Here is a 15451-nt window from a genome sequence, read left to right as displayed (position 1 = left end):
AAAATGGGTTAAGCAAATATTCCACAATTCATGAAAGAAACTCTGAATTGCTGTACTTTGCAGCAGAGATACTGTCCGGTAAACATAATATTGTCCCTTTGGTATCTCTCACAGCTGGCCACCTCATATTGTAGGCTTAAGAGTAAGATACTCGAAAAGTAAAAGCAGACATGTTTTTCTTAGTAGTCAGTCGTAACCTCCACTGACACAGATTAAATGGAGGATCATAGTACCCACCTAGGTTTGGATAGCAGGTCCTAAGACCTACCTCCATCTCAACCTCCCAACCGCCCACATCCTCACACAGTACCGAAGAGAAACATAGCAATAACCCTTGAATTCAAGCAACGGTATGCTTGCTCATTTGAAAAAGGAGTGTTCCCACACAACCCCCACAAAAGCCCTGCTTACTATCCCGTAACCACAGATCCATGCTCTGCAACAAAAAGCTTTAGGGGAGCGCACAATTGTGACATTTGCAATAAAACAGTGTAACAGAACATGTACCATTTGAATAGAGGCCTAAAGGTGTGCCCTGTATGTCTCACAGTGTGGTTTGTCAATTATTTATTTCAGTGGACTCCTGTGGGAGGATTCATAGAAGGCAATGTTTCTAGTTAAGTTATACGTGTTTGTCTACTCAAGATTGCAGTAAAGAATGGGCAGTTTTAAAATCCATGACCAAAAGATTCTTGTTAATTTCTGTGTGTAAAATTAATTATGAAAAGTACAATTATGCACTGAAAAACTCTGCAGGCTTGTTAGGAAATCAAATTCTAAATAAAATTGAAGACGTAGCGAAGGTAAAATATGGCACATTCACTAAATTTTTAATGATTTGAACAAAATAAAGGAACCAAATTCATGGTAACTTAAAATTCATGGCATCTAGTTAAGTTTTTATTTTTCTGACACATCTTTGTTTCCACTTCAGGCAACCCTGCCCTGTGTACCAAATGTTATCCTTAACTAAACCTCATATCTGCAATTTTATATGGGCCATAAAATTGTGGTGGATATTCAAACTGGATTGCATAAAAGGGGGAATAGATTCTCCCAATCGTGGGAGTTTGCTGTTTGCCAGATGTCCTCAAAAGACTGACTTTTTTTTTTTCTTCAATCCTCATTTTAAACTTACTGACATCATTCTCCCTTACTGAACCAGCTTCACATATTTTCTGGCTAGGTAATGGCTTTTGTTGACAGGCCATTTATGTGTATTGTACAGTTCCTAAACGTACCATGTCCTTGGAGAAGTAGTTTTTTTTTTTTTTTTTAGTCTTTTCATTAAATTCACCTTATTGGTGCATAACTTTACAAACCTTAATCGGGAATAACATTTCTGACACTGATTTAACATTATATGCATGAATGTACATATGGTATTGACATGTAAATCAGGCATAGGAGCAGTATTATACATTAGTACTCAGCGTTCGTACCTTCTGTCTTCCTTTTCTTTCCGTCCTGGATCAGACCTTCTCATTGACCCGAGGATTCCTACTGCTCAATGAACTCTCTCACCCAGTGTGGATCGGGGATCCTCACCTTGATATTCCTTCAAAAGTTTCCTAATATGGATTCTCCCTTTAGGATCGCCTCCTTTATCCCTTCGTTTTCAACAAATTCTGTTAATTTTAAGAACCAGTTTCAATACCTTTACATTTTTTTGCTCCAATTTGTATGCATTTCTACATTAGTTATTTAGAACAATTGATTCCTGATTTGATTGAACTTTGTCAATATATTGTTCTGTACTTCTGCATATGCTGGGTTTGACAACCTTCAGTCGCATGACTGAGAGGGTTGTTTAGAATTTGGCAGGCATCCGCCATAAAGTGATGTATTTTCTTTCTGCCCTATGTCCCGTCTGTCCTGTTTACAGTACACTGCCAGGTATTTACTCTGAATTCGGCAGATGGACATTTGCCAATTTTGGTGAATATCGTGCATCCAATACCAAACTCTATATGACAAATGTAGGCTATTTAGCAAACGTTCAGATGAGTCACCAGCTTACAGATAGTAATTGTAATTTTGCTTGACTATTTGTTTATATAACCTGGAATTATCACATTTTTCAAACACATTATGCTGCATTTTATAAAAGGAAGAATTGCTAGAGTAAATAACAGTGTTGTTTGTTTAGTGTCTGGATTTCTTGTTCAGGACCGAAAGTGCTGACCAGTATCATGGCCGTTGTTCCACACTTTACGTTTTTTGGTGTGACAGTAGAAAAAGAAAAGATTTAAGAAAACAGTATCTACCACTCCTGAAATCTTTGTGTTTTTATTGGAAGCGTCTGGGGGACTGGTAAATGTGCTTCACAAATGTCTTGGCAAAATATTAGTTTAGGGAAACGGAATGGTCTGATGTCCTGATCCATGAACTAGTGCATCACTTTCAATAAAAAATGTATTTTATCATTTAAAAAGATAGGGAACATATAATTATATGTTGAAGATGGACTACTTATGTTTTATCAGACAACAGAAACAATGAAATCCAAAGATGTGTTTGAAATAGATAAAGTTAGGAAGATGGTTTCTTTTACTGTTTAATTTCACTTTTCCCTGTATGGAGTACAGAATTATAAGGTAGAGTATTTTATTTAGTTAGACTTCTTGTGTCTGCTTTGACAAAATGTATACCATTTGTGATAATTCTAAGTCAAACAAGCTGATGTTTATGATTTCTTTAGGTGTGAAGATATGGTAGACGTGCGAAGGTTAAAGATGCTTCAGATGGTGCAGTTGTTTAAATGTGAAGAAGATGCTGCTCAGGTATTTTATGGTTGCAACATCAAGTTGTAGTATTTTGAGGTAAAACAACTTAAAGCAAAATATGTTCCATTTCAGAATTCAGTGCTGACTAGGGGCTTTTCATATTTGCACATTATACATTTACCTAAAGGAATTAGAAATTATTTTTAGGCTTCATCTTTTCCACTCTTAAAAATCAGCAGCAAGCCCTAACATCTCCAAGATGAAGTCACTTAACACCCTTGAGATATCCATTAGAATATCTGCAAACAAAACCAAACGTAAAGCCAGGTCAATAAAAACACATCGTCAGCATTACTATTAAGTGTTATTTTGCTTAATTGGGATATGGTAGTCCTTGTCTCTGCATCATTAATACAGTCTAGGCCAGTGGTTCCCAACCTTTTGACTTCTGTGGACCCCCACTTTATCATTACTGGAACCCAGGGACCCCCACAAAATTATTGGAATCCACTGACCCCCCACTTAGTCAATACTGAAAGCTGGGAACCTAATATGTTAATATTATTAAATTTTCTGAGCAGTCGCGGACCCCCAGGGGTCCCCAGACCACAGGTTGGGAACCACTGGTCTAGGCTTTCCTTGCAGCCACTGATTGATTTAATTTACAGTGAGACGGCTTCAACATAGAATAATTAGATCAGTTGATAACCCATTTAGTCAGGGTAAGAAATGGCACTAGGATATGCAGTCTCCTGAAAATGCATATCTCTTTAACAATGCAACTCTTCAGTTTTCCCCTCATACTTTTCAGACATCCTATCCTTTACTGACAGGGGAAGGGAGTATTCACAGCCATTCTAATGGAAATTTTTAACTGCATATTCCTCACCTTTAGAATATCCCCAGGCACTAGATTGGAACCAGACTGTTCCTGTGTGCCTGTAGATGGCATTGTGCAGCTTTGTGAGCTTTCCTTCCAGCTCAAATGTGATGAAATGATAGAGCCATATATAAAAGCCACCCCTGCGAGTTGACTTCAGTTCCTTTCTTTCCGTGCTTTCACATGCGGATCCGGAGCTCACTTCAAACTTTTTTCCTAGTCAGTTGATGAGTTTTGTTTTCTTTCACAAAGTCTTTCTCCCAGTATGCAAAGGAAACTGTCCCCCCTCTTGAAAGTACAGGGTTTAAGCCTTATATGGACTGTCACAATCATGTGTCTGTGATGGATCCCCACGAGGTGTGCCTCTAATGTTTGGGATCACTGCACAGCTCCAGGTCTTGCTCGAAGTAAAGGGTGTGAAACTGTTCCTGCTCCAAAGGTTGTGTCCCCCAGAGGAGATGATTGTCGGCGTCCAAGTCTTCCACTAATTCAAATTGGAAGCACAAGAAGACCAAGATGGATATATCCCAGTCCCTCCTTTTTCAGCCTGAGAAGGCAGAAGAATGTCAGAAAGTTTCACTGTCTTGTTACCGGTCCTTATCCAGTTCCCAATCAGTTGTAATTCTGCAAATGATCCTGATTCACCACAAGTATCGGAGTCCATGTAGCAACAGATTGGGGCCATTAGGGAGGCCATGTTGTGAATTTTCAGCACCCTTCTGGCTCTCTCTGATGTGCCTTCTGGACCAAGGGATAGATGGAAGCCTTCAGTCAGGTTACAGCTGATGGATTCGGCCTTGTTGCTGTCTCTGCTCACAGAACTCTCCTTGGGTTCTGTTCCAACACCAGACCCGACTTCCATCTCAGCATCAAAATCCATGCCAGTCCCTACCGCATTGATGCTGGCACCAGAGGACCACTCATCTCCTATAGTCCTTTTTTTATTCTGAGCCAAATCCTTCTCTGCACTGACTGAGATCAGGTTTGAACACCTTGTCAACGCAGCTGACCCCAGTTTTTACAGACGCAGACAGGAACTATTCCTTTACCTCGGAGCCACACCACAGCACTCCCACAGCTCATTGTTTTTTTACACATATAAGACCAGCCTTTGGGGGTGACAATGAAGATTAGGTTGATTATTCTCCCCAACACTATGATGATGACCATTTATTCATGGAGCTGGGGGAGGCCAGTGGGTTGGACAGTTCCCCAGACAATGATTTATGTTCCCCCCCTAGACCACCAATGGAAGAGAGTGCCTCCTTTGCTATAGTAATGGGATGTGCGACAGAGATATTGGATTTACAACATCCAACTATGGAGGTCAAAACCACTATTGTTACAGACGTTTTGCAACCGGGATAAACTTTATCTGAATTATTACTTCCATTTGTTGAAGCCATGATTGACACCTTTATGGCCACCTGGTCTAAGCCCTGTTCCTGCCCACCAATGAACAGGTTGGGTTCCAGACACCACAAGCCAGCGGCTAGTGACCCTTTTAAAACGCAGCACCCTACATCAGAAAGTTTGGTGATTCAAGCCTCTATCAAAAGCCCTAAGGAGCAGTAGATAGGGTCCTTCCTTGCCCAGCTGTTACTTGTGCTACTTCCTCATGCCAAAGGAGGACAGAGGCAGACGTCCTATTTTAGAACTCTGCCTTTTGAAAAAAGAATTCTGGAAGGACAAAGTGATGAGGCTAGCACTGGCCCAGGTTATGTCTGTACTGGATCGAGGCGAGTAGATGGTAGCTTTAGACCTGCAGGACGCCTGCTTTCATGTACCATTACTACAGTCCCAAAAATGCTACTTGCTGTTCAGGGCAGACCAGGAGCATTTTTAGTTTACTGTGCTCCCCATCGTCCTCACCAGTTTCACTCAGGTGTTCACAAAAGTGACTGGTGGTGGTTGCAGCACACCTACAGAGGTTAGGGGGTTCCAGTTTTCCCTTATGACAACTGGCTGTTGAAGGTGGGCTCCACACAGGCAGCCATAGACCATCTTTAGATGACAGTTCACCTCCTGACATTGTTGGGTTCACTATCAATGTGCCAAAGTCACACCTGACTCCTTCACAGAGGCGTTCTTTCATTGGAGCCATCCTGGATACTATGCAGTTTTGTTCCTTCCCTTCACAACAAGTCCAGGTATTCTGGCTATGATTCTGATGTTTCAGCCACAGTCCTCTGTGAGAGCGGCAGGGAGGCTTCTAGGCCTTTTGCCATCCTCCATCCTACCAGGTGACACATGTAGCTTTATATTGGAACGTAACGGCTCAATGGGCCTGCAACAAGGGAACCTGTTGCATTCCGCCCTGGTTTTGAAGGGGACTGTAAAAAGTCTGCAGTGGTGACTCAATCACAATTGGACCAGTGGCAGACTTTCTGTCCCTGCTTCAGCCAGAGCTGACAGTGGTGACCAGTGCGTAACTGCTGTAGTGGGGAAGTGATCTGGGAAGGGGGAAATCGGAGGACTCAGTGTCTCTGGAAGAAACCCGTCCCCACATCAGCCTTTTGGAAATGGGGCCATTTGTCTGCCCCTGAAAGCCTTCCTGCAGTCTTTTAAAAGGGAGGCTGGTTCAGTTTTATCCAGTAACAGAACTACCATGTACTACTGCAACAAGCAGAGCAAACTCCTGTCCTGTGCCGGGAGAGTCTTTGTCTTTGGAACTAACTGGAGCCCCAGGCCATCTCCCCGGTTGTAAACCATCTGGCTGGATCTTTGAACGCCAGCACTGACAAATTTAACCAGTGGATCACAGATGCTGGCTACACTACAAGGTGGCACACAGCATCTTTAAATAATGGTGAGAATCCTGGCTAGGTCTGCTCACCACTGCCTAGATATGTGCAGCATCAAAACCTTTGTTTGTTGGAGTCCCCAAGAAGATTGTCATTCGGGGAGGCATTCCAGACAGATTGGAACATGGGGCTCCTGGATGCATTTTTTTAACTGCTGCCTGTACTGACCAGAGTTGTGACTCTGGATTGACCAAGAGATTGTGGTACATGGAACTTTTGGGCATGAGCAGCTGGCAGTCTTTTTGCCAAAGTTTGCAACTGCTTTTCATGCTGGGCAATCTATCACTCTCCCAGCTTTTTTTGCTCTGTCTCACCTCTGTAAAGTGACGGAGAGACTCCATCAGAGGGGGATCCCAGAAGACCATGAGGTTTTACATTGATTGACCCAAAGACCATTGGGTCAATCAATGTAAAACTTCAGATCTTCCTGGGGTTGTCTGTGGCGAAGAAAATAAAGGCAGTGCGGAATAGGACTCTGTCAATGTGGATAGTTCTCTCAGTTAAGATCTGCTACTCAAAGGCCAATAAGCAGCTTCTGGGGGACCTAGGGCCTTCTCCACTAGGGTAAAGGCTGATACCACTGCTTTGGCATGCAGAGTGTCTTTCATAGATATTTGTGGGCTGCCATGTGGGCATCAGTACATGCGTTCACAAAGGACTATTGCCTTCACAGCCAGGTCTGGCAGGAAGGGTTTTTGATCCGAGTCATTCACCAGACCCACAACTGGGAAATGTACTGTTTATCTATTCTAAGGGTGAGGAGTCTGCAGTTAGAAATATCCATCAGAAGAATAGGTTACTTACCTTCAGTAACACTCTTTCAGGTTGATACTCTATCCAGCTGCAGCTTCCTAACCACCCTCTCATCTACCAGTTCTGTGGAATGGACTCTTTACATCTAAAACGTCCCAATTCTGAGATCTACACTGACACAAGCAATTGTTTTTTTTTTAGATCCGTGTCTCAGGCGGTGGAGGAGGGTATACAGAAAAAAAAACTGAAATGTGTGTGCTTGGGTGATACCTGTATGTGGCTGCTGCCGTCACATGCAGGTCATAGCAGAGTCAACTCAGAGCCTCACAACACCACCTACTGCTGTTCAGGAGCTATGCTGAAAAATCTTACATATCCCTTCTGGCTCTTGGATATGTTCTAACAGAGAGGAATTTGTGGTTAGATAGTGTATCGACCAGGAGTGTTACATAAATTATTAACTTGTTCTTCACTACTATAATGATGTTCTTCCTCTTATCTCTCTAATTCCTCTGTGCAGTTTTAGTGCAAGAATGCCTTTCCTTGAGTCTCAGATACATTTACTATTAACAACATTACTCTGATACTGCAAACAGCCCACTTTACTGTTGACATAGTTACAAAACATTGTCCTATTAGGATTCAGAGTCTGCTACTGTTGATGCTGGTATATTGAGGTTTACCTTACAAAGAACAGACCTTGAAGTTACGATTGTGATGATAAACTTTTTAATTAGGTATTTCTCAGAACTTTCACTTCACCTTGTTATTTTCTTCTCCTTAGGCTGTGGAATGGCTAGGTGAACTCCTAGAGGCACTTTTAAAGACCTATATTCGACTGGGAGACGACGCTCAAGAAACCAAAGTTTTGTTGGAGAAGCATAGGAAATTTGTTGATGTAGCACAGGTAACAGCATCTGCCTTGAAAAAAAAAAAGGCATAATTGTAAACATGACTTAATAGTGTGTGGCGTGCTGTGTCACTAGAAGGGCAATCTGCTTGTTCCCAAAAGACTTCAAAAGCATTACATTCTGTTTTTAAACAGAACGAACAAGGAACACACTTTTACCAGAATAGGTTAATGGTTTAGTTAATTGCCAGCATAGGTGGATTGTGCATGTTAGTCTTTGCCAGACTGAGTGCACATTAGCCTTTCTTTCCCACCTTGAAATGTCCACTGATACTAATAGATTATTTTCTATTCTGTTCCGTTTTTTGTGCTAGTGTCACTAATTTCAAAGCTTCGATTCAGTGAAATTTTAATCTATGATGTGCATTCTTATTTTCTTTTCTTTGCATTCATCTTTAATTAAAGAACCTAAAAAAATGGATGTTTTGTATAGCTTAATGCTTTGCTATACTTTTCAGAATCAGCAGTTGTTTGTGATTTCTCAAGGATGTACCATAGTATTTTTCATTCCAAACCTATTTCTATTTTTGCTCTGCTAAAACATATGTTAGGGAATTGAATATACTTGTTTTGTTTCATCGTTGTTCAGGTTTCCGAATACAGATTTCTTTTTAAAATAATCAAGACAATGGGGAAATCATTTGACTGTTATGTTGATGTGATTGAAGCAGCAGGTTTATGGTTGGGCCTTGACCCTTTTATAGAGTCATTGAATTCTCACCCAATGATCATGGATTTTGTAATGGGAGGGTTTGTCATTTGGGCAACTTAGTTTTTTGAATGTTGTCACAATGATCAAAGCCATTTATAAGTTTACCTTCTCTTGCTTACTGGTTGGAATTCCCTGCTACTGTGTTCCTCTTTTGACAAGTCTCTGATGTAAACAGATAAGGATCATAGGTGCTATACCTCTATACTGACAAAAAGGGGTTCCTTATACCATTTTCTCTTTGTTAAGTATTACTCACAATCCAGTATCTTAAGGGTGCTTCATCTGATTCATGCATTACCAGCACCAAGACACCCAGAATCCGATAATAATAAATGTATAATTTGATTTACTCAGTCTACCAACTAGAGATTTGGTATTCAAAAATCCATTAACAGCAAAAGTAAATGAGTAGGGGAAATGAGTTTGACTCAATACGATTTCTTGAAAAAGTTAACAAACTAGACATGAATATTGCTGGAATTTGATTTCAAGAGATTTTCTTGACTCTGGGTTTTTCCGTGACTTCCAGATTTTCTGCTCTGCGATATCACCTCTTTCTTTGAAGGCCCTGAGTACTGGCTTTAGGATACAGTTTGGGCATTCCTGGAAATTCCTACCACACACCCTAGTGCTCACGAGGCACAGTAATTATGGGTACAGGCTTAGAATAGACATTTACAATTCCCCTAGTTCACTATCCACCATCCACAAGCAAAGAGTGGTGAGGGGGACTATCCACTCATTTTCATGGAGAGCAACATAAGAATATGTATTTGATTGGATCTGTACCATGGTCAAGGGTATGTAACAATTCAATTTTTCTGTCTTACTTGAGTAGACAAACAACTATATTGACTAAGTATCAAACTTGAAAAATTGCAGAATTGTAACTTTGTTTGCTTCTTATTTAACTTTTTCAGAGCACTTATGATTACGGGAGGCAGTTATTACAGGCCACAGTTGTATTGTGCCAGTCACTGCGATGTACTTCTAGGTCTTCAGGTGATACTCTGCCAAGACTAAACCGAGTGTGGAAACAGTTTACAATAACCTCAGACGAAAGAGTCCATAGGTTGGAAATGTCCATTGCATTCCATTCAACTGCAGAAAAGGTTTGTTTTATTTTTTCATTCATTAACCAGACACATATTTGACTTGATTGCAGCTGAGAAGGTCAAAATTAGTATTGGTTAGTTTAGCTAAATGCTACATCTTCTTCACATATCAATAAAGAAGCATCTTTAAATATTCCTAATAAAGCTTAAAGTTGGGAGCTACATCTTCTTCAAGAGGTAAACATCTTTAAGCACTCCTAATAAAAGTGTTATGTTAAGTACTACATCTTCCTGTAAGAACTAGTGCAACTATTTATGGAAAGCAGAGGTCAACATCACAAAGTATTTATTCATTTTAATTTTTTGCTTACTTACAAATTGTGGGGTAAAGGAGGGCCAAAGAGGGGTGCAAGAATTCATCCAGCTCTGTAGTCACACGCTATTTTGCATATAAATGAACAGAATTTGTTGAATGGAAAGAAATAGTCTACTTATATTAAAATGGGCCCTTTTTAATTTGTAGGGATCCGAAAAAGCATTGTTCCCCATATTTACCCAGCGGACCCGACATTAAAATCTGTAGTCCGCAATAGTTTTGAGAATGTCCTATGTGGCTACTTAATCCATCAGGAAGTTATATGGGCCCAAGTATGCTTTACTCCCAATCTTAACTCGTGTGTAAGACATAAAAAAAAGTAGTAAAGCAGCCCTGTTGCGCCACTTACTTTGTCAAGCATGTCAGTCCTACAACAATTTTACTGCTGTTCTTCCATCTTGCTGGGAAGGGCACACATACATCTTAAAAAGGCCTCCGTGTTTTGTTGCATATTACATGCCGGGCATCATGACGATGGGTATGTAATTGTAATAGTATTTATATAACGCTTACTACCCCTGACGAGGCGTTAAAGCACTTTTCGGCGAGTAGCACGCGACTCCGGAACCCAACAAGAATTAGTGATGGATTAGTATCGGGAAATATGAGTACAGTTTTAGTATTATTAGGAGTTAATTTGAGCCACGGATATGAGAGTTTAACTAGATTAACTGGAGTAATGTAGGGGTGGAGGAGGAAAGAAATCCAGAAGTGTTCATTGGGAGTATATCCCTCATTTACTCAGCCCAAAGGCTTGGGATGAGTAAAGGGGGATGGAGGAGGGAAGAGTCTGTGGAAGGGTTAGGGAGATCATAGTAGCAGGGTGAGATAAATGAGGGCGTATTTAGTAGGGTTGTTTGGGAGGTCATGGTAATAGTACATATGTCGAGCTGACAGTACAAACAGGACTTACAGGCTCAAATGGAAGAGGTTTTGTGTCTGGTGCCTTCAAAACAGTTTGCATCCGTTAAAGGTCTTGCCAGAGCAAATTATATTGTATCATAACTTCTCGCTCTATCAGAGGCTGGGCTCGGTCATGAATCTCTTAAGGTCCATTTGGCTGCTATATCATCTCATAGGCGCTCTGCGGATACGCCCTCCCTTGGTTCATCCAGACTAATCAAACAGTTATGAAGGGTCTATTTCACACTTTCCCTCAGGTGCAACCACCTCCGCCCCAATGGCATTTAAACTTAGTTCTTTCACAATTAATGAAAGCCTTGATCGAACCTATTCACAGAGTGGAGTTGAAATATATTACATGGAAGGAAGCAACTCTACTTGCTCTTACTTCCACGAGAAGAGTCAGTGATATACAAGCCTTTACCACTAAGGAACCCTACTTTATTTTTTCAGACGACTTTGTTCTTCTTGGAACAAACCCAAGATACATCCCTAAGGTGCCTTCATCTTTTCATTTGAACGAACCAGTGATATTAAGAACCTTCTTTCCGAATCCATCAATGGTGGCGGAAAGGACTCTCCACACACTGGATATCAAACGATGCTTGAAGTTCTACCTTCAGCATACTAAACAGCTCTGGAAGACAGACCAGCTATTAGTCTCATATGCCCAAGGTAGTCAGGGTACAGGAGTTAATAAGGCTACAATAGCTCTTTGGATTGCATCCACCATTCAGTTTTGCCACCCGAATGCGGGAAAACCATTAACTAGCCACCCAAAAGCACACTCTACAAGAGCAATTTCCACATCGGTTGCTCTATTTCAAGGTATCGCCTTGGACAAGATATATCAGGCTGCGACGTGGAAGACTACGCATTCTTTCGTGCAGCATTACTGTTTGGAATCAACACAAAGAGCTGATTCACTTGTTGGACAGGTGGTCCTACGTCATCTTTTTCATTGAGGTGAGATCTTTCCGTGAATGTGTATATCTAATTCTATATGTAATAGTTTATAATTCCTATGCAATTATTGTTTGACATGTTTTACTCTATATGTGTAGAGGAATGTATATAGATAGGTTATATAGTGATATAATTAGAAAGATTACAGTGCTCATGCCCACCATCCACTGCGGGCATAACGGTTATTGGAAGTATTGCTGGCTATTCAGATTCAAGCATGTGAATTTATGAAAGATCCAGTACTGGATAAGAAAACAAGTTACTTAACTGAAGCTACAGTTATCCAGTATTGGTATCTTTGAAAAATTCACATGCGACCAACCATCCTCCCCTTTGAAGCTCACATTTCCTTTTCATTACATATTCCTCACTCTTGTGCTAGAAAATCTGAGGGAATGAGCCTCTCTGGGGACTATTCTAGAAAGTGCTGGAGCCTGATTTATCATAAGTCAAGTTTGGTTCTTTTTTTAACAAAAGGACATAGATAGGTTATATGTGTGACTTTGCTAGCATTATAGCCTATGGAATTTTTTTACTCACTGCTTTTTTCATGTACCGTTTGCCTCCCACTTCGATGACCGGGACGATTCAAGCTTGTGAATTTATGAAAGATCCAATGCTGGATAACAAAAATATCTGCTAACTGTGTATGGCATCACCACGTCCAAAGCATTTGACGTTGTCCATAGAAAGTAAGAGAGGCAGGTCAGGGAGTCGATCCGCCACCTTATGTCTGAAAATGAAATGGTAAACTCTATCAGAAAAAAAGAGAGAAGTGTCCAAATGGAAAGAATGAACACTCAGTCCATAACAAAAAGCTTTTGACTGCATAAGTATTCAATTGAAATAATTTACTATAGGGTTGAGGAATGGAGTGTCAAAATAAGCCTTCATCCCAACTCAAAGGGAAGGAATGAATAATTGGTAATTATTATCCGTAAAGACACACAAGGTGCCAGTTGTTCATTCAGGTCAAAGTCATACGTAGCCATTGCCTTATTTCAAATCTGCTCTGTGTAGCTATAGCCATAGAGGACTGAGATGTAGAGTAGATATGTGCCATACAGCAATCAAGTTTTATTCAGTGAGGCCCGTGGAATCTCATAATTTAAACCCTCTGTACGTGTCTTGAGTCTATAGACCAATTGTCAGCTCTTTCTCAAAAATAATCTTTTTACCCTGCCTTCCTAACACAGCATCCAAAGCCAAAAAGTCTGCTGATAGAGGCTTCCACGAGCAAGGTCAATGCCAGAGCCTTCCCTACCACTACGCCTGCCTGTGAGCATAAAAGTATAGAGACCTTTGACAAATTCATTTTTTGCTCCAGGACCTTGCACTAAGATCCGTAAATGCCAGCTGTCTCATGGAATGTTACCCCCATGCCCTTTGAGACACAGGCACAAAGTTTACTTACTGTTCGGGGCAACTCATACTTTTCAGGATGGCAGCAATGTGGCAGAGTTTGTGTCCAGATCAGGACTGGATGCAACTGATTGCTTGGGATGTGCCATAGGTACTGTGTGGTTCTTCAGGGCAAGCGCCTCAATGAGGTCTGGGTGACGTCTTAAGGCATCTCTGGAAATGCCCAGGCACCCTTAGTAGCTATGCCATTTGGCGCGTCACCTGTTCATCGACAAAGTGGACTCCGTCTTGGAATGTTTCAAGAAGAGCAGAGCCACGGCATGGTCTTTGCTGTTCCTGCAAGGCAATTCCATCAGCAATTTCACCTTCTCAAAGGCTCCCCCTTGTCAATACCAAACTCCGCCAACAGTTCTTTCAGCCCCTTCTTTGCAGAGGCTGTGGTTCTCAGAGACCATGAAGACAGGAGAGCCGATGTGCAGCTCAATCGCCCACTCTCCAGCAGGTGTAGCCCGTCCACAAAACCATATTTGGTGTGTCCTTGCCAGCACAAAGCTACCCTGTTGGAGGCAGGATACGATATTTCATCCCTGGCAATCACAACAGACAAGAGGGCCCTCTAAAATGTCCATTTGGCCCTTTTGGCCAAAGAGTCCATATAGAGGTTTCCAGCCTCAGCAGTAGGTATTGGGTGTTACTCCTGCTATTTCCTTCTGCCTTAGAAGGACATATGCCTTTGCCTTATTTTAGATAATCGCCGTCCACTCAATACCATTCTGCAGAAGGACAAATTCAAGAAGCTCACTCTAGCCAGGTCCCATCTGCACTAGATGCTGGAGACTGGATTATGGCATTGGGCTTGCAGGACGCATAGTTTCACATCCAGCCTGCAGGCCCACATGTGCTACCTGCAGTTCATGATGGGGCAGGAGCATTTTTACTCCGTAGTGTTGCACTTTGGCCTCCCTAGCACCCCTTGTGTGTTCACTAAGGTAATGACATTGGTTGCAGCACATCTACAGAGGTCAGCGGTTCTAGTCTTCCCCTACCTCGACAACTAGCTGCTGAATGCGGGCTTGTCTCATGCAGTTGTCAACCATCTTCTGACGATGGCGAACCTTCTAACAACATTGGGATTCACTATCAACATGTGTCAGTCACACCTGACTCCTCCACAGAGTCTCCCTTTCATCTGAGCCATTCTGGATAAGGTATGGTTTCGTGCCTTTCCTCTGTAACAGAGAATCTAGGACATTCAGGCTATGATTCTGATGTTTCAGCCTCTGTCCTGGATCTCCGTGCCAATGACTCTGAGATTGTCGGGCTTCTACCACCCTGCTGATCACACACGTCAGATGCCACATGTTGGCTCTGCATTGGCACCTGAAATCCCAATGATAACAACAACGGGGAATCTGTTTAGTGTGAAAGATCCTGTGTGGTGGATGCTGACTCCATGATTGTGGCTTCTCCTTACCCCAAGCAGAGCTGATGGTGGTCACAGATACATCACTGCTAGGTGGTGGAGGCCATCCGGGATAGATGAAAATAAGAGGCCTCGGATCTCCGGTGGAGACAACTCCACATCAATCTATTGGAATTGAGAGTGATTCACTTGGCGTTGAAGGCCTTCTTATCCACAATCAAAGGAAGGCTGGTGCAGGTCCTCACAGACAACACCACTGCTAAATGATACTACAATAAGCAGGGCTGGGTGGGGTCTTGGGTCCTGTATCAAGAGGCTCTACCCCTTTGGTGGTGAATAGACCCTCAAGAGATCTCTCTCCATGCTGAAATTTCCAAAGCAGCTCTTGCTCGCTATCCATCTAAAATGGATCTCACCACTCTCTCATGCCCCTAGATCAGAAGAAGATAAGGAATGACTGGTCTTGTCAGTCAAGGAGGTTATGTACAAGATAAGACAAATCCTCAGAAATTAGTAAAGGATAATTTCAATAGCTCCAAAGTTAAGAAGGGGGTACAGGGAAGATGTTACAGATGTGGTGA

General features: G+C 41.8%; 1 protein-coding gene across 3 annotated transcripts in view; it reads left to right on the top strand.

Moving 5' to 3' along the window:
- SESTD1 (SEC14 and spectrin domain containing 1) overlaps positions 1 to 15451 on the top strand; it is a 355047-nt gene that overhangs the window by 287561 nt on the left and 52035 nt on the right. For all 3 annotated transcript variants that reach the window (XM_069225441.1, XM_069225439.1, XM_069225440.1), the window contains 3 exons: positions 2702 to 2783; positions 7948 to 8070; positions 9706 to 9897. In XM_069225441.1, coding sequence (XP_069081542.1) covers positions 2702 to 2783; positions 7948 to 8070; positions 9706 to 9897 — 397 coding nt within the window. The remainder of the gene's footprint in view (positions 1 to 2701; positions 2784 to 7947; positions 8071 to 9705; positions 9898 to 15451) is intronic.

The sequence above is a fragment of the Pleurodeles waltl genome, chromosome 3_1 (genome assembly GCF_031143425.1).
Source record: "Pleurodeles waltl isolate 20211129_DDA chromosome 3_1, aPleWal1.hap1.20221129, whole genome shotgun sequence".
Classification (NCBI taxonomy): Eukaryota; Metazoa; Chordata; class Amphibia; order Caudata; family Salamandridae; genus Pleurodeles; species Pleurodeles waltl.
The sequence above is the reverse complement of the archived record's forward strand: the minus strand, read 5'-3'. Positions and strand labels throughout refer to the sequence as shown.